Source organism: Drosophila santomea, chromosome 2R (assembly GCF_016746245.2).
Source record: "Drosophila santomea strain STO CAGO 1482 chromosome 2R, Prin_Dsan_1.1, whole genome shotgun sequence".
NCBI lineage: Eukaryota > Metazoa > Arthropoda > Insecta > Diptera > Drosophilidae > Drosophila > Drosophila santomea.
This window is the reverse complement of record NC_053017.2, coordinates 21106173-21127433: the sequence shown is the minus strand read 5'-3', so window position 1 is coordinate 21127433 and position 21261 is coordinate 21106173. Positions and strand designations below refer to the sequence as shown.

Sequence of the window (21261 nt, the reverse complement as noted above, 5' to 3'; positions counted from 1 at the left end):
CGAAAGGCGGGCACAGCTCGGCTAGGACATTTGCATTCACACATCCGCAGATCTCATAAAGCATGCTTGAAGAATTCTCTCATACCACCTATCTATCGAGTTCGACGATCGCTGATTCTTTCCCTAATTGCGCGGTTTATTTTTTTCAAATTGCATAGAACACTCGCCCCCCATACATTAAAAAAAAAACTATAAAATCGAACTAGAAACCAATTGGCATTGAAACATGCAAAACACACCAAAACACACCAGCATACAAACATACACGCTCTTTCTCTCACACCACCACACATGCATACACACTGTTTGAAGGCAAAACCGATCGAAACTTTATCTATATCAGAACATCTTTAACTGTAGCACCTAAGTATTCAATTTGATCTCAAGAGTGGCATGGAATCAAGAACGCATTGTGCATACTAAAAACAAAATAATTAGACAGCAAAATGGCAAGAGTGAAACAGAGTAATTTGGCAAGTGGAAACGCATGGAATGGAACACACGCACATACCACACAACCACCCACACAATTCAAAATGGCCGGCGTCTGCAAAAATATTTATCTATTGCATACGAAATAAACCTCCCAAATTAGCCCATTATTCTTGCACGCCCCACGAGAATTGTATTCTACCATCATTACTAATTTCCTGAGTTTTTCTCTCTTTCTTCCTCGCTTCCATTTTCGTTCCGTTCCCGCATTCCGCATCCGGCATCCACAGTGGTTAACTGGAAGCTGTTTCCGTTCTAGTGAAAGTGCAATGCAGCCGCATTGGGGAACGTTTGGAACTGGCACGCAGACGTCACTGCCATCGAAATTGGAAGGAATGTTTGCAGCTTAAAGTGTTTTTAGCTAGAATTTATTACTATTATACTCTGTACGAAACCCTATTGATTTGTTGTTAGTTCTAGCCGCAACTAATTTAAAAATATTGTCTGTTTGCTGAGTGCAACGCAGCAGCCGAGCAAAGTTGTTATGTTCAGTACACGCATATATTATGTAATCTAATTTAATGCAAAATGCAAAAAATGTTGTAAAATAGTACATATATAATTCTGTAAAAAGTTCATCTACACACTATGCACTTTCGGCAGACAACCTAAATTATTCTTTGAGCCACAAATCAATCGAAAGGAAATTTAATAATAATCCCACTTTCCAATGTGATAAACATATATAATTTGTACTCTTTACTTAACAAATATTTATCGTTTCCTGTTGGGAAAATGCTAGAAAGGTGGCGAATCAATAATACACCTACCTTGCCGCACTTTGCCTACAAGAAAACTCAAATTATTCACTTCATTATCGTATTAAATTTGTTAGAAGCCTAAATTCTAAAGAAATTCATCACTCTACGTTTACCTAGCCTAATGCTCTCTTTATACAGCAACAAAATGTAATAGCTAAGTTTTAGTTGTAGTTAACTGAACATCTTATAATAAATGAAACTGTAAATTTATCAGACACACAAAAGAAACAAAAACTAAGTTAAAGAATAAATATACATAAAAGATTTGAAATTACAAAATGGTAATTTTCTTTATTACATGCGAACTGGAAAGTTGAGGAGCTGCCTGAAAGTATGCTATGAAAATTGACATTGTGGTCATTGCGAACAGAAGAACCGACTAAAAAAACTTCCTCAGTTAAAAGCATAGGTGATAAAATATATTTGCAGCAAGTACAGTTTCTTATCACTATCTAGAAGTGACACAGCGCATTACTAAAGATCCAATCACCAAAAAAGTAGAAAACCTATTCAATACGAATGAAAAGTTAAGGTAGGGTAATCTCCTGGCAAGTCCAGCATGTTTGCAGGGGCATCCATGGCAGGGGAATCAGCTTAAGGGGCCTTTGTGGGGGTGGGCAGTAGGTAGCGATTGTAGGTGGCCACATTCTTGACCAAGGCGGCCACGGACAGCATGCAGACCATGCCGGCGGGCATTAGTTTTCCGGATCGGTTCCAGCGGGCGCCCATCATGCCGGCCAGGAACAAGGAGGTGCCCAGCTGCAGCAGGGGGCGTGGCGTGTCCTGGGAGTTCAGGTGGGCCCCATAGCCGAGCAGCGCTCCGAAGGCCAGACCGGCACCCAGCGAGGGAATGGAACCTGGAATACACACATAGGTTGCACAATCGACATGACCAGTGGTCCGGGGGCTGCCCACTCACCCGCCTTGGCGAAACCCATGATGCCTCCGGCGGCAACCGTGGCTGCGTACACATATCCGAACCAATCCACCGGCATTTTGATTTACTATTTTATTTTGATTAAATTACGAGCTAACCTTTGTTTTGGTGGCAAGTGGAGGTGTAAGTATGACCTTTCCTTTGAAGAACGAAAATCAGCTTTGCAGCGTACGACATTCGACCATCTGGCAGCACCGTTTGGCGGTCTTTTTAAAATTCATTTCTGCAACAAACTTCCCAATCAGAATATACATTCGAATGTTAGGAAAGTTCGTAGAGCCTAAAAGTCATTACAATTGAGGGCGGACACGACAGACTAAACGGACCACTCTTCTATTACCACCATTTTAGAAGAACCAACTCCACACCAATACTGTGATAACTAAAATGATTGCTTTTTATATGCATTTATTTCTTAATTTGACCCTTTCATTGTTCCATTTAAAAACACCGACAGTTTATCTGTTTAACCCCTACGATGGCGCCTTCTTTCCGAACGTTTCTCCGCGCGCTTTTCCTGCCTCTCCCGGCGAATCTCCTGGCGCCTCGCCTGACGCCTCTCCTGACGCCTCAGCCTGCGAAGCTTGCGCCTCAGCTTCTTCACCTCCTCGCTGTCGGAGCTCGAGGAGGAGTCAGTAGCACTCTCGGTGGGGGTGGGGACCGTCGTGGTTGTGGTAGTCGTCGTGGTGGTGGTGGTGGTAGTGGCCGAAGTGGAGTTGCTGGCTGTTGAAGTTGAATTAGAGGCACCATAGACGGTCGCCACGAGGACAGCAAGACCAAAGGCCAGGACGAAGTTGAATCTCATCTTGATGTCTGTCTGTTGAACACTGTACTCAAGTACTGACAGACTCCGGATCCGAGTGGGGTATTTATAGGGCTGAAAAGGTTTTGTCTGAATCTGAAGCTAAGCGTGGTCTACATCTCAGCTTCTGGCACGTGGATCAGTGTTTGGCTGAAAAAGTCTGAAAAGTTGAACATGTTGTTCTTGTGAAGTTAAACATTGAAGCAGTTGTTGACTTTTGAAACAGTTTCCAAGCGTAGACAAAATCAAATATAGTGTTTGGATAACAAGTGACTATAGAGAATGTTTATGAATAAAACAATTAAGTGGAATAGAAACAATCAGTTTATATGTTAAGGGAGAGAAAGGTTTACATCGCAGCCTTTCTTACTATAATATATTATAAGAATAATTATTATAATATAACATTGATGCTTTATAGCGAATGTTCTATCATAAAGGTCGTCTAAGCTAAGCGCTTTCTTCTAGGCCTGTATTTGCACATCCGCTAAAAATAGCACGGCGCAAACAGTAGCTCCATTGCTAAAAAAAAACAAACAAAAAAAACATAGGAACTTTCCACATCCATTTCCAGACTTGTTCAACAAAACCACATTTTAAGATCAAATGTATACCTCGCTCAGATTCAGATTTTGGAACAAACACCTCCAGATAGACCCTATAAATATATATAAATACCCCACTTAGATCCGGAGTTTGTCAGTACTTGAGTACATTGTTTAACAGAAAGACATCAAGATGAGATTCAACTTCGTCCTGGCCTTTGGTCTTGCTGTCCTCGTGGCGACCGTCTATGGTGCCTCTAATTCAACTTCAACAGCCAGCAACTCCACTTCGGCCACTACCACCACCACCACCACGACGACTACCACAACCACGACGGTCCCCACCCCCACCGAGAGTGCTACTGACTCCTCCTCGAGCTCCGACAGCGAGGAGGTGAAGAAGCTGAGGCGCAAGCTTCGCAGGCTGAGGCGTCAGGAGAGGCGTCAGGCGAGGCGCCAGGAGATTCGCCGGGAGAGGCAGGAAAAGCGCGCGGAGAAACGTTCGGAAAGAAGGCGCCATCGTAGGGGTTAAACAGATAAACTGTCGGTGTGGTTAAATGGAACAATGAAAGGGTCAAATTGAGAAATAAATGCATATAGAAAAGCAATCATTTTAGTTATCAAAATATTGGTGGGGAGTTGGTACTTCTAAAGGCCATGGAAAACATTTTGACCGAAGGGTTTGTCAGACATAGAAACTTAATATTTGGGTCCGTCTCTGAAAAGGAGAAAGATGCTCCACAATTTTCTCTACTGAATATTCCTTCAGTACGAAGTAGTGGAGCGCGAACTTAATCGCTTAGCAATTCTCTAATGTAAGTGATCATTGGGAGTTTATGTTAGCTTTTCTGTTATTGAGAATTAATTTTTCATGCCACCAAGTCATCCTAAGCCATCTAGATCATGGAGTTTATGTTAGATTTTCTTTTATTTAGTGTTAATTCTTTATGCCATCATATCATCTTAAGCGATCTAGATCATTGTGTATGCTTACTATAGGTAGTTTGAATATGGATTACTGTGCAAAAGGCTCAACATATTTATCTATTTGATAAACAATGGGCTGTGTTTGCACATATGCTATGAATACATTGAGACAGCCAATCAAAAAATCCGTATTGTTTATTTAGTAACGAATTAGAACTTTCCACAGCCATCTACAGTTTTCGCTTTTACACAAAAGATTGTCTCGTCTTTTTATTATACCCGTTACTCGTAGAGTGAAAGGGTATACTAGGTTCGTTGAAAAGTATGTAACAGGCAGAAGGAAGCATTTCCGACTATATAATATTATATATTATTTATATTATATTCTTGATCGGATCAATAGCGGAGGAACTATGGAAGCTAGAGAGTTAAGATTAGGCACACAGTTTCCAGAGATATAAACGCATGTTGACCCATGTTGCCACGCCCACTCTAACGCCCACAAATAACCTAAAAACTGTCAGTGTTGAAATTTCTCCTTCTCACTTCCACTAGCTGAGTAACGGGTATCAGATAGTCGGAACACTCGACTGTAGAGATTCCTCTTGTTGAATTTGTTCTATTTGTCTAGACAAGTATGTAAAGAGTACTGTAAAACATTCAAAGCAAACACAGAATCAGCAATTAAAGCGAATCAAGTGGATCTATCTGGCCTATAAATACTCGGACTTAAACTACCATCTACACAGTACTCCATTTTGTGACAAGCTGAGCTGAAGATGCGTTCCCCATTCGTAATCGCCTTTGGTCTTTTGGCCCTGGTTGCAACCGCCTACGCCGCTACATCTCCAAGTCCGTCGCCATCGCCATCGCCATCTCCAAGCCCGTCGCCATCGCCAAGTCCGTCGCCATCGCCTTCACCAAGCCCGTCGGCTTCGCCCACGACTACGACTACGACGACGACCGCTTCCCCGGTTGTCCCCAGCACAACATCCACCACTGAATCCTCCTCGAGCGAATCCTCCGACAGCGAGGAGGTGGATAGGCTGAGGCGCAGGCTTCGCAGGCTCCGCCGGCTTAGGCGGCAGGAGAGGCGCCAGGAGATTCGCTGGGAGAGGCAGCAGGAGAGACGCCAGGAGAGACGTGCGAACAGGAGGCGCCAACATTTGGGATAAGCCGAACAATAAAATGGCCAAAAAGAAATAAATGCATATGCAAAAGCAATATTCGTAGTTATCACAGTAATGCTGGGGAGTGGATACTTTTACTCTTTAAAAAGGAGAAAGATGCTACACTATTTTCTGTACTGAAGAATCCTACAGTTCGAAGTAGTGGAACTCGAACTTAATTTTCTAAAGGAAGTTTTTATTGGGATTAAGTGCTAAGTTTTCTTTGATATAGAATTCATTCTTCTTGTAGATACAATGAGCCATCTTGATCTTTATCTATGCCTTCTAAAGGTTATTTAAATAGGGCTTACTGTGCAAAAGGCTTAATATTCACATATTTGAAGAACAATGAGCTGTGTTTGCACATATGCTATGAATACATTGAGCCAGCCAATCAAAAAAGCCTTATTGTATTACTAATTAAGTAACGAATTAGAACTTCGTGCTTTGGTTTGGATGATCCACGCCCAGTTTGGCGAGAAAGCTATGGAAGTTTGATGGTACATACTGAAAATTTTGAGGAGGGCTGAAAACATTTCTCTAACGGAATCCAAAAGTATGCTAAACAAAATTGCCGTCTATGGAGCATTCATAAAAGATTTTCGCACTTCTAGTGTTTCGTTTTCATATAATCGATTTATTTGCCTTTAGATAACCATTTCTTATGAGCTGGGCTTCCCATCTTAGCCGCGGCGGTTCTGTTGGCGCCGGCGCTGCCTCTCCCGGCGTCTCTCCTGGCGCTTCTCACGACGCCTCTCGCGGCGACGTCTCTCCCTGCGCCTCTGCTTGGCCGACGAGGAGCTGCTGCTGGAGCCGGAGGACGAGGAGTCGCTGGAAGAGGGGGAGCTGGTAGTTGGAGAAGTGGAGGTTGTGGGAGAAGAAGGACTGGTCGAGGATGAAGTGCTGGGGGTGCTAGAGCTGGTGGTGGACGAGCTGGGAGTGCCGGTGGTGCCTGTGGTGCCAGTGGTGCCAGTGGTGCCAGTGGTGCCTGTGGTGCCTGTGGTGCCTGTGGTGCCAGTGGTGCCCGTGGTGCCAGTGGTGCCTGTGGTGCCTGTGGTGCCAGTGGTGCCCGTGGTGCCGGTGGTGGTGCCAGTGGTGCCACCATAAGCGACGAGGACGACAAGACCAAAGGCCAGAATGAATTGGAATCGCATCTTAAGCTCCGTCCGTTGAACACTGTACTCAAGTACTGTATCTTCTATGATTTTAATTGGCGTATTTATACGCATCACCTAAAATTATTTCGACCCATTTTCAGAATGTGTGTGTGGGCTATCAATCGTCATATGCAGCACGTGGCTCCTACTGACAATTTGGCAGATTACTGCCGAAAATACTTTTATTTGGCCAAGTTAACAATGGGGGAATTGTGGATTTGTTAGTTAGCTTTTTCTTAGCAAGTGTGCAAACACAGGCAACTCGGATATTGTTTTGTGTTCTTTTCTATAGCCATTCAGCCATTCTTTCAGTGCTTTAACACTTTGCCTTATTTACATAGCAACAGATGCGTATGTGGCTCTTAGATATTATGAAGGATGTTTCAAAGTAAGATAGCACTGCCTTGAACGTTTTAATAAAGGGTCAAAAAGTAGGCTTATTGTGGGATTTTTACTGCAGCAAGTACTATAATTTAGGAAAAAGATGATCCCTCAACACAACATGTATATGCATTGCATACAAATTTCTTATATTCTTTATGACATGATTTTTGAGGGAGTAAATAAAATCAATTCAGATAAAATAACGCCAACTCTTTAAAGAATGAACTTAAAATGACTGAAGCTGAATAAATAAATATAATAATAGACACAATGTTATTCTGTGGAATCTTAAAGAAAATAGGCTTCTATTTTTCAGAATTATATTCTATTCTATTTTGAAAATCAAAAGCAAATCGAAGCAACGGTCACACTGCGTAACGGTCACGCCACGCAACGTTGCCACTCGTCTCATAAAATACCAACCGAACCGCTGGCTGGTATTTCCGCCCCGACTACGCACTGGCCACACCACTCACCGTCTTCGCTTCGCCGCCCGCCTTCTAAATTCGATTCGTTGGTGTTTTTCGCTGCGCTTGTGTTCGTGTGTTCGCGTTGGCGCTGTCATCATCATATCGCATCGCTCCGCTCCGAAAACCGTGCCAATTGTTCGTTTTTTACCTGCCAGCGAGTGCGTTTTAGTTGCCCGCCAACCGGCCGGAGTCGCAAATTCACGTGCACCATTCTCCAATTGGATAAGTGCCTTTAAAACGGTGCAACAAGTGGTTTTTACACTTTTTACCAACCTTCAGTTCAAAGTGCCTAACAAACACACTCACACACATACACCTACATAACCTACCTGACCAGCGCGCATATGTGTGCATGAGTGCATGAGTGTGAGTGATACAACAACAACAGCAGCAACATAGCTACGAAAATAACTAACTGCTTTCGTCGCAGTTTTTCTGCAAGTGTATGGGTTAATTGCGCCGAAAAATGTTAATTAATTGAAGCCCAATTGGAAATCGCCAGTGGAATAGCAGTATAGTATAATAGTAGTGACACGAAAAGCTAAAACTAAGATCTGATCGCAGATCTGGTGAGAAATCCCAAACGCGAGGATCTGTATCGCGTGTGTGTGTCAATCAATTTAAATATAGATCACAAGTGCACTTAAACAAACAAAAGGCAAAAAGACAAACAAGTGATTAACTGACAGGTAATTATAACTGCTCTTCTTTTGCATATATTTTGCGCGTTTTCTCTGGCAGATGTTATTTTCCTTTCCTTTATTGTTTTTACCTTTCTTTAGTCATCGCATCGCGCACTTGCCCACTCTTTCGCTTCTAATAAGACTCTTCTTTTTATCGGTGTGTCTGGAGTTTCTTGTTTTGCCACCCATACAATCGCACGAATACCTGTACACCGCACAGCACACACACACACGTCGGCTGATTGGAATGTGTGTGCTTTGTTGTTGCCGTTCTCAATACATATTTGTTGTCAACGGTTTTTGCTTATCAATTGGAAAGCACGAACACAGCTACACCTGCACTTCTTATTGGCCCTCGCAGCCCTCCTGTTGGATAACAATAATGAGTGGCAACTACTGTTACGCCTGGCAAAATAGCAATATGCACTCCTGGGAGCTGGCGCTTTTCATTTTCCATTTCCGCTGCACATTTGTACCTTTCTTTCTGTGTCAATCACCTGTTCTGCAGCGCTGGCACTTTTCACATGCCAACCGGCGGCAAAAAGCAGAGGCAGCAACAAACAAACTAAAACTTGATATATATAGCCATAGCCCCGACGAGGTGCCAACTTTTGATCGCCAACTTTTGATTCCCACCGAATTCCATTCGAAATGTCCAACCAAATCCCATTGTGCTCAGAGTCGTATTTGCACTAATCCCATGCAAATTCCAATTGGCGCGTTCCCATACAGTCCATCATCGCTATGTTGAATATCCTCTGGCGATCTTACGGTAGTTTGATTTTTGTAGATAAGCTCTTGTCAAGCTGAAATGGCTCATTGCAAGTACGCAATTTTTCAATCATTTACTGTTCGGTTCTATGTACTGATTTTGGATTAGCGAGTTTTCACTTCAGTCTCTGATTTTGGCGGCTTCGAAATTTCTGCTGGCAACACTGATGCCAATTCGCCGTGACGTGGACTCCTGCTTTCGCCGCACAGTCAGCTGGCTGAATTCGCCGGTGTTTATGTTGTGGGCGCAGGAAACTGCCAGTTGATTTCAAACATTCGAGCGGCGCGCAAGGACATGCCGCAAGGATACGGAAGTCGTAGCCCCTAGGAACGGAAGCAACTCCTTCGTACGTGCTCCATTCGCTTGAGTCTGTGCTCCTCAATTATTCACGAAGCAAAACAAAGTTTATGGCTCTGCAACAGCCCGCCGCTGCTTCGAATATTTTCAACTAGTGCAAGGCGAGCCACAAAAACAATGCAATGCAAAAGACAAGTGTCGAGCTAGAGAGTGAGAGGCACATAGCGAGCAGGAAAGAGAGAGCGACAGCAGCCGCTCAAGTGGCAAAGTGCAAATGTATTAAATAAATAACGAAACGAAGCTGCACAGCGAGAAAAAAATCATTTTAATTATGAACTTTTTGCAATCACCATAGAGTAAAGTTGAGTTGGGCAAACGCGAGATGCGAAAGTTGAGTTCATCTAGTTTCTCCCAGTGCAAACTAATATGTGCCTGCGGTTTGGCTAGTTTCTGCCCTGCCTTTTGGCCGGCTTTCTAGGCGCATTGCATAAGTGTTGGCCATTTCACCTCACTCACTCACGCTCTCCCCTCCCTCCCCCTCTACCCGCAGATAAGCAGCCGACGTGACGTACTCGGGCGGATTAATAATTGAGCAGATAGCGGATAGCAGATAGCAGATAGCAACTAGCAACTAGCAGATATCAGATAGCGGATAGCGGACACAGCAGGCCCTGCAATGGAGTCCATGGAGTACGAGATGGCACGCAACATGACGCTGCTCTTCTTCCTGGAGCGGCTGCTGGACAAGGGCGAGCCCCGCACCGTGCACGACCTCTCCTGCCAGTTCGGCAACAAGGAGTTCACCAAGGAGATGCGCCAAATCGCCGGGGGCAGTCAGTCGGGTAAGTTCAGCAATCATACAGATGCCACTTCGAAACTAGCAATCCAACATAGGCCTACACATACACCATAGATCTAAGATGCAAGTAAAGTGCAAAGAAAAAAGTCTGGCATATTGATTGAATTGGAAACAGCGCTCTTTAATCGGAAAACTGGATCGAATAAAGCTCAAGAAAGTGCGCTGAAAATGCCGTGGCATTCAAGCAGCTCTCATTTAAAATGTCGCCGGCCGAGCCTGGGAAATTGGAAACGTGCACGCGGTGGAAAGCAGCAATGGACAGTGGACAGTGGACAGTGGACACTGGACACTCTTGTTCGGCTGCGGAACAAACATATTTGTGCACCTGCGGGTTTGCGTTGTTTGTCACAGTCACAGTCGATGATTGTGTTGTGCATGTTGCCTTCGAGTGGTCGGCGTCCAAGTGCATATGTCATTGCCGTTTCCATTTCCAATTGCAATTTCAATTGCGATTGCGATTGCCAGTTTGCCGGAGGGGAGTCTGTCCGCCTCATTTTCCAACTGCCGGTTCATCTCAATGCCAAAAACCACAAAAACATGCCAAGGGTTTATCGCCTTTCATTGCAGCCGCCGCCAAGCTGCAATCGATAATGCTCCCCCCATTATGTTTTCCACAAGTGGTGTTGGCATGGGTGTTGGTTTACTTTACAACTGGTCTACGAAAAACAGGCAAAGACTCGAGATTCTCTACGTACACGTGTTGTACTTCCATTGACAACTCGGCACATGGAAAAACTCGGAGCCACGCTGTTTATCAAAGTGCACGGTTAACTAACGCGAGCGACTAAAAATAGCCGCAACAAACAACTTTCGGTTTTTATAAATAGCCACCACTTAGCTGGGAGTTGGAAGTAGGGAGTTGCGAGCTGGGAAGGTGCAATGCACTTTCCCTCGAGCCGGAGATATGTGAAAACATTTGTTTGATGTTCTCACTCCGGAGCGGGGGGTTTTGAAAAAGAGCCACAGGAAATGGCACGCATTTGTTGGCTCCGCACCTCAGGGATTAATAGCAAATCATTTAGCTCCACACAATCATCATGAACTTCAGTTTGTGTGGGAATGGTTTTAGAACTTTGCTAATTAAATGAACATTACGCATGTACGTATAATTGTATGATTTTTTCGCTAAAAATGTCAGTATTTTGTCAATAAAATAAAAAGTAGTGGACCAAATATGGAATGTCCTACCTTGTTGAAATCGTGATAAAATTCCCTATTCAGTGATGTCACCAGCTGGAAATTTTTGATTTTGACCATTTTTTGCAAAATTTGATGATGGTACCCCTTATAAAAAATGCAAAAAATGAGAAAATTTTGAATTTTTGAAAATCAACAAAAAAGTGATAGAAATGGTTAGTTTATGTAAAAAGCTGCACAAAAAGATCAAAACCTTTGCTGTGCGCTCACTTTTAGCCAAGTTATGATCGAAGAGCTGCTCGAGAATATCAACTTTTGGCCATAATTGTGACAAAGCTGGCTTACACTGCTCTAGTCCTTCACACTCTTCGAATCCACTAATTGCAACAAGAAAACAAACATTTAACAAAATGTTTATCACATTTGTTGATTTTTTGCCCATGTGCGTGACTCTGCCGCCAAGACAAATGGTGTTTACCCCTGGCGAGCAACGTTTTCCGCAGAAATAGTTTAGTCTGTGACTTAAAGCGCTGGTTTTACTTTTGGCCAAGAACGCAATAGAAAAAAAGGTGGAGAAAGTTCAGGAAAATATACGGCGGGCACGCAAATCGCAGCTGGATTAGGAGAACAGACTAGGAAAATGAATTAATGGGAAATGTCAAGGTCTTGTAATTATAAATAGGAAAGAGTCAGTTGGATATCCAAGTATGGAACTATCGAGCTAGTGATAAGCAGTTCCTTGGACATTAGCAACCCCATTTCGGCCACTAAGCCCGGTTTTTAGCCCAGTGGGACTGAGCTGAAATCCCAATATCACAAACATATTTTATGCCTCTTCAGTTTTGTCAACGTGTTGTTTGCCCAACTTATAAGCCGTTAAGGCCGATGGGACCGCATTTTGCACCCCGGCGACTGCCGCCCACAATAGACCCATCCGCATCCGATTTGCCCATTATTATGTGGCTTTTGGCCAGGAAACTTTGTAATAGAAAAGTGCCGATTACGTGACAAAAATGTTCAATTGAATTTCAATAAAATTGCATGATATTCTGGGGACCTGAGACGGAGACCACATCCAAATCCATTTGTTGCTTCAATAATAAATGGAGGTGTGTGTGTGCCACCATGCATATTCCCATTCCCCAGCGATTGATGAGGGTTCCCTCCCTCCCTCTCTCTTTCGGGGGGGGGAAAACATTTTCGGGAAATTAACGTTGAAAGCAATTTTCTAGAAAGAGGTAGAGGGAGAAACTTAAACGTCGTTATTGGGTTAGACAAACAGTTTGGAGAGTTTGCTGAACTGAAACTCGTTAATGGCGAGCTTAAATTTCGCTGCTAATTTAACGGCCTGCCAGAAGTAAACACGACCATTTAGCTCAGTTTCTCAGTTTATCGTTTTGCCATTTTGACTTGCCAGCGGCTTTGAATAATTGCACACACAAAATGTGAAAAATATACAAAATAGAAAAAATAGTAAAAATATGTGGAAAAAAAAGCACTCGCACCAAAACAGGCCAAGCCTTTTGCGAAGGTTCGCAACTGTTTTTCTGTGTGTGTTTATTTTTTCGCTTTGCGTAATCGATTGCCAAAGCAAACAAAACACACGGGCAACTGGCAAAAAGTTGTCACAGCAAATGAAATAAATACTTAAGCTACACAGAAATCAATTTTGGAACTAATGGCAGAGTTGGTTTATTCGCACAGCCGAATGAAAAGTAGAAAATCAAGATAGAGTGTTGTCTATATAATATATACATGGAAAAACTTAGTAGAATAACTTACCTGAATGCTGTAACTCTTTGCTGTTCATTGATTATCAATTTTTAACCATTTTTGTATAGATTAGATGACTTTAGAGTGATTGGCTGTTCGATCTGGCAACTAATTTTGCTTGAACCTTTTGCGTTTTCGCCACGCATTTGAAGTTCTGACATTGTCGTAAATTTAACGATTTTATGTCGAGGGGAGGAAATCCTTTAACGCCTGCCAGCCGGTGCTCCCTACCCCTTAACCCCTGAAACCCCCGGAAACACGCGGAAATCCACCCGGGAAATCCCCCCTTCAAGTTCCACATTTCCCGGCATTGCGTGTGTGCAGCCAAGGTTTTTATGCTTAAGTTAACTTTTCCTTTTCTAGAGAAAGAAAATGGAACTCGCATTGATTTTTGACATTAATTGCAAAGGGCGAAGCATTTTGTTTAAGGCGAAAGTGAGTGTGGCACTCATTATTTGCGAAGAGTGTGCCATTTGTTTCTAATTGATCGCTGCTACCCGTTTTGACAACCAGGACGCTGTGATGAGGCGGAACTAATGAGTTCCTAATGAAGTCACGACCCTGAGAATGGTCTATGCTGGAGGAGATGGATGGAGGAGATGGGGGAGATGGCTCCCAGCCCCCCAAGTGAGTCATAAAATCCGGAGTTTACGGCCAGACATAACCCTTTACCTGGCTGCTCCTCACTTACATTTCGATTCACAACATCCCGGGGAAATGCTTCCATTTCGTTTCGTTTGGTTTTACGTTTTACGTTTTCTTCAATAAGCGGCAAGGCATAAATATACATAAATTTATGGCGAGTGTCCTCGGTGCATTTGAAAATTGCCACCGCAAAAAAATGTGTCCAAGTGGGTCGAGCCGTAAAATGCGGCAGTGCTGCCCCAAAGACGCCCAAAAGCACCCAAAAAACCCCCCAAATCCGTAACACCTGCTCCACATTCACGTTGGCGGGTGCTGCCAAAACAGTTTGCTTGCCAAGAATTGCGGCTAAGCACACAGCACATAGCACACAGCCGCAGACAAATACAAATCCAAATATTAGCCCGCCAAGTGGCCAAGTTGTATATATTTGGGCACATTACATTACATATTCGTGCTGGGCGTCCGCCATCGGTAAATATTAATATTGATATGCCATGAACTTCGATTTGTTCCACAAATTTCAATTTCTCTAAGTAAACATTAAATTGAATTACGCTCGACACCCCTTTTGGTTCGACCCTCTGTTCCTTGGGCGGTGCAAATTACTAGCCATTTGTCAGTTTTGTGGCTCATTTGGCAGCCGAGAATTGGGATAACGAGATGTTTGCCCGGGGATTACACTACGATTGACTGGCCAAATCCGTCGGCATTTCAGCTAGTTGGCGCACACCTTGCATAATGCCAGTCCGATTTCATCAATCAGCGCTCGCTTCCTTATGCGACTTTACTACAGCCGAGTTGTGTCAAATGCAATTGAATTAATTCATGTCTGGCATTATGGAGCCAAATTCGAGTGACACGCAACAAAACCCCTGATCTATCCATCGCTGCGCGTTGTCTTGTCACGTCATATCACCCAAAACCAAAACCAAACAATGCCGAGCACAGCAGATGGCTTTGTGGGTGGGGTGGGGTGGGGACACATGGAGTCTAGTGCTCATCGCATTCCTACCAATTGCGGATGATGAGCTGGAAGTGGAGGTGGATGTGGAAGTGGTGGGTTGGGTTGGGATGCCCCGTTTTGGGACGCCGCGGCGGCAACTACGAGTATGACCTGATTTATCAAATAAATGGTTCGCTGGCTCACTCAGTCGTTTCCACGGCCTGAGTGCATTCACTTTTCATTCGGTTGGCACTACACTGAGAACAATTAAGCAGTGTAAAAGAGTTAGCTGCTTCTAAATACTATGTTACACGAGTTCAGACAAACCATTAGTACCTAAAATCACTCTTACACTCTATGTGTTAATCCTAAATGATTTTCAAGAGAAATGAAAATATTTAATCTCCCAGTGCAACTCACAAAGTCAAATCTGCGGCAGAGCTTCCCTCATTCATGCAATTGTAAACTAACTTTGAATCCAGAAACTTTAGCCAACTTTACAAACCAAATCAACAACACAGAAGCAGAAGCAGGCAGTACAAAACACTCATGATTATTCATACGTAGACATCTACATACATGTGCCACATGCGGATGGATGTGAGCCCGTCATTTGATGGTTATGCGATTAAACAATGTTGTTAATTATGGGAATCCAGGCACATGTTTGCCGCTGATATAAGCACGAATCAGAGCAATGTTTTCACAATCCAGTTGTTGAATTGTTAAAGTTGGCAGTTGAAACTATCAGGTTGTGCGCGGGATTTAGTCAACTATGCTGCACTAAGTACCTACGCTTCTTTCGAGCGCACTTTCCGAGTTGACAGATTGAAAGTAAATTAATTACGCTGGCGTAGCTGCAACATTTTTACTGCATTAGCCACCAGCCACCCACTCGCATCGATGGCAGGGATCACCCCTAATGGCCACCTAATTGTAATTGACATCTTTTCTCCGGCGATTGACAGGTCTGAAGAAGTTCCTCGCCCAGTACCCGGCGATATTTCTGGTGGACGGCGACCACGTCCAGGTGAACGCCTATCAGCACCACAATGCGGACGACGGCGGCTGCGGGGGCAAGCGGGACTACATCCAAGAGGCTAAAGACTACTTCAAGAACAAGATGCTGCAGTACGGAGCGGCTGCCGAGGTGCCCGTTCGCAGTCTCCTGGGCCACCGCTCGCAGGCGTCTCCCCAAGTGCGTCACATATCGGGTGAGTTTTATAAACGGACGCAAAGGAAGTGTTCACAATCCCGGCTGCCACTCAAAACTAATGGACTTAATGCGAACCGACGGTGTTACTGTGCACCGGCAAATTATTCGGACATTAAATCGATAAATATGAACAATGGCCCAGTCTTTATTAGCATTTAAAGTGGCAGCCTGGACTGTAACTACATATGCATCAATAGCTTCCTCTGACCCTCATCATTTTCCACACACAGGTCAACACATCAAGGAGTTCACCGACTTCCTCATGAAACACACGGACACCTTTAAGGTGACGGACGACTACGTGATGCTGGTGGGCTGTGAGAACATGACGGATCTGCCGGCGCGGGATCGCCTCCACCTGCCGCAGTCGAACATCGATACGCGAGGCACGCAGCAGATGCTGGACTTCTTTGCCCAGTGCATCGAGGTGAAGGGACCGTTGCTGGTGGACCAGTTGTTCCACCTGCTGACCACCAACTTCCCGCAGGATCAGTGGCTGCGCATGTTCAAGACGCCGGGCGACTTGAGCTCCTTCCTCAAGCTCTTCGCGGACTGCTTCCACATCCAGGCCAATCTAGTCACCCTGCTGCAGAAGCCCAAGCTCAGCGACACGCACATCCAGCAGGCACAGGCGCAAACCCGGGAGCAATTCAATGCGCTGAACAATAACAACAGCGCCAGCACTCGCAAGCAGGAACCAACACCTGGAGTTGGAGTTGGAGTTGGAGGTGCTGGAGTTGTCAGCTCGGTGCAGCAGAGACTGCAATCGCCGGCACTGCGGAGTAATGGTCACACGAACAACAACAATGGCAGCAACGGCAGCAATATTAATAACAACAACAGCATTGCCTGCCCCAACTTCAAGCTGAATGCTCCCGTTTCGAATGTGATGGGTGGGCAGAGCCAGGGCCAGTACGGGCAGCCCAAATCGGAGCCAAGCTCTGGCTTCGACAGCTACGTGCCCATGTCGGAGCTGAAGCTGGAGAACCTGTGCGAGAACAACTATCCCAGTGCGAACACCTGCTACGGGCCCATTAATAACTCCAGCCAGCAGGCGCAGCAACTGCAGACGCAGCAGCATCAGCAGCAGCAGCCGCAGCAGGCGACACAGAATCCGGCGGAGCAGCGCTTGAATAGTGTTAACCAAACGCTGAAGCAGCGCATCAACACCCTAGTTATACGGACGCTAGCCGAGAACCTGGAGAAGGACAAGCAATCGCTGGCCAACCAGCAGGGCGGGCCCACTTCCCCGCACGCCAGTCCCGTGCATTCCATTGCCAATACGAGTTCCAACCACAATGCCAGTAGTGCTGCAAACAACGCCAATAGCAACTCGAATGCGAATCCGAATCCGAACAATGCCAACCACTCACCTAGTCATAGTTACTTCGTCGGCGACACCTGGAAGATAAAGGTGCTGCAGAACACCACGGTGATAGCGAATGTCAAGCAGTCGGTGTTTGTGACCGACATCATACTCAAGTATGCGGCCAAGAACGAGAACATAGTGGTCTCCCTGGACTGCGAGGGCATCAATCTGGGCCTGAAGGGGGAGATCACCCTGATTGAGATTGGAACGACTCGGGGCGAAGCCTTCTTGTTCGATGTGCAGTCCTGCCCGGCGATGGTCACCGATGGCGGACTGAAGACCGTGTTGGAGCACGACCAGGTGATCAAGGTGATACACGACTGCCGCAACGACGCTGCCAATCTGTATCTGCAATTTGGCATCCTGCTGCGGAATGTGTTCGACACACAGGCGGCACATGCCATCTTGCAGTATCAGGAGAGCGGCAAGCAGGTCTACAAGGCCAAGTACATATCGCTGAACTCGCTGTGCGAGCAGTACAACGCACCCTGCAACCCCATTAAGGATCAGCTGAAGCAGATCTACCGCAGGGACCAGAAGTTCTGGGCCAAGCGACCCCTCACACGCGAAATGATGCTGTACGCAGCGGGAGATGTCCTGGTGCTCATCCACGATCAGCTTTTTGGCAACCTGGCGCGGCAGATCAAGGAGGAGAATCGGGCTCTCTTCTCCGAGCTGTGCACCGAGCAAATACTCATGCAGATCAAACCCAACGAGGTTAAGATACGCAAGAAGCAGCGCAAGGTCAGCACCGAGGTGTCCGATCTCAAACAGAAGCTGGCCCAGACCAGCAAGAGCATTGTGCTCTCCAATCGCGAGATACGCTTGCTGCGGTAAATAATAGTCTACGATTAAACATCAACTATGTTAATAACATTTGTTAATAACTTGCAGCTATATGGACCTGACAGAGGATGAGAAAGAGCGCCTTAAGGGCTACTACAAGGTGGCGAAGAAGCTGGAGAAAATGGAGTCCGCCGGCAATCCCAACAAGTGGGTTCAACCGATTACAAAATAAACAACCATCCAACTGACCATTCTAATTGTGCTTCCAGAGATCAAAGTGACTCAGAGGATGAACCAGAGCCGAACGAGAACGACGCCTTTCCCAGTTTGGATTCGGTGCCCTCGGACAACTCGCTTTCGGGCACTTTTTCGCCACGCTTCAGCTCAGAGCCACCCAGCCTGACTGAATCCATGCAAATGCTGGAGGAGATTCTCCAGAACAAGTCAATGGATCGCATTGCCCGTATTGACAAGCTGGAGGCCATTCTGACGACTGCCACCTCGCTGCCATGTGAACAAGTTAGTACTCACAAGTCCGTTTCACTTTTATAGGATTCCTTTAATGCCTTTTTCTCTTCAGATTATAGCATCTAATTCTATGCAAGAGCAATTGGGTTCGAGCATTGCGACCACCGAGAATATGCAGATTATACGCGAGAAATCCAAAAAGTAAGTGCTAAACTGGGTGTTATCCCTATAAATAATAACTCCTAAAACACTCTGCTTACAGCATTAAGAACTGCAATTGCCAGGGCGAGCGGAGTGTGACGCCCATTCTGCGAACGACTGACAAGCGAGTGGTGAAGCTGGTGGATGCCGAATCGCAGACCCTGAGTACCGGCGACGTTGTCATCACCAAGATCTTCTTCCAGGACGAGCACGAGCGGGCCAAGGAGGCGGCCCTGCTGAGCAACTCGCCCGCAAAGCGTGTGTCTCCCACATAAACATTTCGACCTTCGAACAATGATTCCTAACAAACAAAGCGCAGACATACTACGTATTATTATTTTGTTTTATAGTCGAGGGGCTTGGCCTTGGGTCCCTCGACGCTTAACGACTTTGCAATAACTTTCATACCCAATTGAGAAGCAATATATTTTGTGCCTAGATGTTGAACATTGCAATAACAATAATATATGATCTACCAATTGTTAACTACTCGCCCCCGGCCCCATTCCTTTTATATAACAATCGACAAGCCTTGGCGATGCAATCTAGCGAATCCCTCTTCTCTGGAAAAGGTTACGAGCCTGAGAATCTGTGTGGAATTCGATGAGCAGCGCCAAACAAATCTAAAATTAAATCTGCGTTGGACCAATGTGTATTAAATCGTAATGAAATTATTAAATGCAGTTTTCTAGAGGTTTCCTAATATCTTTGTCGCCATATCAAAAGAGAACTTATTGTATTTTAACCATAATATTTTATAAACCGAATCGATTATTCAACTCAATATAAGTTTAACCAAACAATCTTCTTAATTATTATCAAATTGTGTAGTCAATCTAAGTAAATGAGAACTAATTGTAATGAAAGAATACTGAAATGGTACGATTATAAATTATATATCTAATTGAATAAACATGTATATACCAACATTAGAGAGGACTATTTCTTTTCGGGTTGCTTTATTAGACACCAAACACCAAGAAGATAAAAACATTTAGTATTCTGTGTGCTTACATATAAGTAATACAAGTTAGGCGCGAGATGGAGATCTCCAAAGAGCAGTCACAAAATTTTGGGTATCGCAGTTCGGCTGATCTATCACATAGAACAAGCGTTGGTAAATAGTTATAGTTAGTTGGTAAATAGTGTGTTTTATCTGAGAAGAAATATGTACTTCGATTCCAAATCGTACAATCGAGTTACGCCTTATTTGTCTTTCGTTTGAAGTTATGAAGTGGTGCTCTCTTGTGGTTTCTTATGTATTTCTTGTTTCTAGTGTATTTATGCGATCGTTTTTCATTCAAGATTAGACTGGACACCAAAAATAGACGGATAAAATCATTTCCAACGGGAAATTGTTTGATTTAAAGTCATATATACAAGTACGAGTATTTGGATTGTTGAACACCCATTTAAAAGTTGTGTAAGCCTTCTTCTAAGTATATTGTTGCTTAATTCTAGAAAGAGCCACTGCTCGAAAATATGTATTCATGATTTGACAAAAAAACACTCAACATTAAAATATGCTTAGTTTCTAATTTATCCAGCAATTGCATTGCCACCCTTAAAACCGCGGTATTTTCGTTAAATTCGTTCATATTTACTCACTTTAAACAGCCTTGTTTGAGCTCTTGTGTCTTAATAATATGCGCTTATGACTTAAAGAGTTTCACCTACAAGTTGCACTCGCCGTTCCATTGATGCAAGAACATGCGAAGCGATTAATTTAGTCTAGTCTGTGTATTCTCTGTGTAAGGGTAAATTATACCTAGGCCAAATATATATACTTGTTCTATGTATCAATTATTTGCAAAGGAATACATGTGCCTGTATATATATTCGGTAAAATCACATCTTTGAATTGCCACAGCTCGCTAGTTTTATGTACAATGGTATCTAACTCGCTTGATGGGCCTGAAAACAATTGGATATCTTACAATGCCTAATGTCGTACATACAAGTATTCGTATCTGCTTTGTAGAAACCATTAACACGGCATTTTCAGTTGCTTACATGATAGTTTTACTTCACTTATCCTATAAATATTGCACAAATATACGTAATAGAAATGGAATTAATACTACAAATGGTTTGTAAGCTCTTCGGACTGCATTCATATTTTGTATAACCCATCAAAGCGTGGAATTGAAATCATCCTGCAGGCAGGACAACTATATTGATCATGATCCTTAGCATTAAACATTGTGACTTAAGTATTTCGTTTGCATTTCACGCGAAACCTGCATCTCGACAAAAATGTCAAATGTATCTGCTCCAATCTACACAAAAGGTACAGTCGATTTGTTCATCTGAAAGTTGTGAGTACCTCCACTCAACGAAGATTTTAGCTTTGAGATGGAAAGTTAGCAAACAAGGACCAATTAAGCGTTAAAAGTTGCCTTACCCTGTAGCAAGTGTATATTAAATTCGTATAATGCCGAATAAATTTGAAGCTCGGCTAATTGTAT

At 44.1% G+C, this 21261-nt stretch overlaps 7 protein-coding genes across 17 annotated transcripts in view; 4 read left to right on the top strand and 3 right to left on the bottom strand.

Annotated features, from left to right (window-relative positions):
- LOC120445421 (venom metalloproteinase 3) overlaps positions 1–1494 on the top strand; it is a 45328-nt gene extending 43834 nt beyond the window's left edge. For all 8 annotated transcript variants that reach the window (XM_039625845.1, XM_039625843.1, XM_039625842.1 and 5 more), the window contains one exon: positions 723–1494. In XM_039625845.1, coding sequence (XP_039481779.1) covers positions 723–729 — 7 coding nt within the window. In that variant the 3' untranslated portion in view covers positions 730–1494. The remainder of the gene's footprint in view (positions 1–722) is intronic.
- A 156-nt stretch (positions 1495–1650) lies between these two features.
- Positions 1651–2330, bottom strand: LOC120445168 (transmembrane protein 14 homolog). The gene is made up of 2 exons (XM_039625348.1): positions 2173–2330; positions 1651–2110 (listed from the first exon to the last, which is right to left on the bottom strand). The coding sequence occupies exons 1-2, from the start codon at positions 2246–2248 to the stop codon at positions 1848–1850; spliced, it is 339 nt and encodes a 112-aa protein (XP_039481282.1). The 5' UTR covers positions 2249–2330; the 3' UTR covers positions 1651–1847.
- A 292-nt stretch (positions 2331–2622) lies between these two features.
- Positions 2623–13403, bottom strand: LOC120444971 (ELMO domain-containing protein C-like). Of its 3 annotated transcripts, none has more exons than XM_039624989.1 (2): positions 13175–13403; positions 2623–3152 (listed from the first exon to the last, which is right to left on the bottom strand). In XM_039624989.1, the coding sequence occupies exon 2, from the start codon at positions 2993–2995 to the stop codon at positions 2657–2659; it is 339 nt and encodes a 112-aa protein (XP_039480923.1). In that variant the 5' UTR covers positions 2996–3152; positions 13175–13403; the 3' UTR covers positions 2623–2656. The 3 variants fall into 3 exon arrangements, with proteins under 3 accessions (XP_039480923.1, XP_039480924.1, XP_039480925.1); XM_039624990.1 differs by having other exon boundaries at positions 2623–3142; positions 13175–13266; XM_039624991.1 differs by lacking the exon at positions 13175–13403 and adding an exon at positions 7651–7694.
- LOC122756435 (ELMO domain-containing protein C-like) lies at positions 3731–4069 on the top strand. The gene has a single exon (XM_044005891.1). It carries the CDS (start codon positions 3731–3733, stop codon positions 4067–4069), a length of 339 nt encoding a protein of 112 aa, XP_043861826.1.
- On the top strand, positions 5161–5648 carry LOC120444970 (classical arabinogalactan protein 10-like). Its single transcript, XM_039624988.1, has one exon. The coding sequence runs from the start codon at positions 5244–5246 to the stop codon at positions 5637–5639; it is 396 nt and encodes a 131-aa protein (XP_039480922.1). The 5' UTR covers positions 5161–5243; the 3' UTR covers positions 5640–5648.
- LOC120444969 (cell wall protein DAN4) lies at positions 6317–6827 on the bottom strand. Its single transcript, XM_039624987.1, has one exon. It carries the CDS (start codon positions 6785–6787, stop codon positions 6317–6319), a length of 471 nt encoding a protein of 156 aa, XP_039480921.1. The 5' UTR covers positions 6788–6827.
- On the top strand, positions 7682–19710 carry LOC120444968. 2 transcript variants are annotated; one of them, XM_039624983.2, is made up of 8 exons: positions 7682–8333; positions 9947–10238; positions 15722–15967; positions 16200–18171; positions 18233–18331; positions 18394–18643; positions 18705–18793; positions 18855–19709. In XM_039624983.2, the coding sequence occupies exons 2-8, from the start codon at positions 10073–10075 to the stop codon at positions 19066–19068; spliced, it is 3036 nt and encodes a 1011-aa protein (XP_039480917.1). In that variant the 5' UTR covers positions 7682–8333; positions 9947–10072; the 3' UTR covers positions 19069–19709. The 2 variants fall into 2 exon arrangements, with proteins under 2 accessions (XP_039480917.1, XP_039480918.1); XM_039624984.2 differs by lacking the exon at positions 7682–8333 and adding an exon at positions 9426–9445 and having other exon boundaries at positions 18855–19710.
- The last annotated feature ends 1551 nt before the right edge of the window (positions 19711–21261 follow it).

Excerpts from the sequence above, each read along its gene's own strand:
- LOC120444968 (XM_039624984.2), top strand. The coding sequence starts at position 10,073 with ATGGAGTCCATGGAGTACGAGATGGCACGCAACATGACGCTGCTCTTC. Across the intron at positions 18,172-18,232 it reads CGCGAGATACGCTTGCTGCG|CTATATGGACCTGACAGAGG; the intron begins GTAAATAATAGT and ends AATAACTTGCAG. Across the intron at positions 18,794-18,854 it reads ATACGCGAGAAATCCAAAAA|CATTAAGAACTGCAATTGCC; the intron begins GTAAGTGCTAAA and ends CTCTGCTTACAG.
- LOC120444969 (XM_039624987.1), bottom strand. The coding sequence starts at position 6,787 with ATGCGATTCCAATTCATTCTGGCCTTTGGTCTTGTCGTCCTCGTCGCT.
- LOC120444971 (XM_039624989.1), bottom strand. The coding sequence starts at position 2,995 with ATGAGATTCAACTTCGTCCTGGCCTTTGGTCTTGCTGTCCTCGTGGCG.
- LOC122756435 (XM_044005891.1), top strand. The coding sequence starts at position 3,731 with ATGAGATTCAACTTCGTCCTGGCCTTTGGTCTTGCTGTCCTCGTGGCG.
- LOC120445168 (XM_039625348.1), bottom strand. The coding sequence starts at position 2,248 with ATGCCGGTGGATTGGTTCGGATATGTGTACGCAGCCACGGTTGCCGCC. Across the intron at positions 2,111-2,172 it reads CATGGGTTTCGCCAAGGCGG|GTTCCATTCCCTCGCTGGGT; the intron begins GTGAGTGGGCAG and ends TGTGTATTCCAG.
- LOC120444970 (XM_039624988.1), top strand. The coding sequence starts at position 5,244 with ATGCGTTCCCCATTCGTAATCGCCTTTGGTCTTTTGGCCCTGGTTGCA.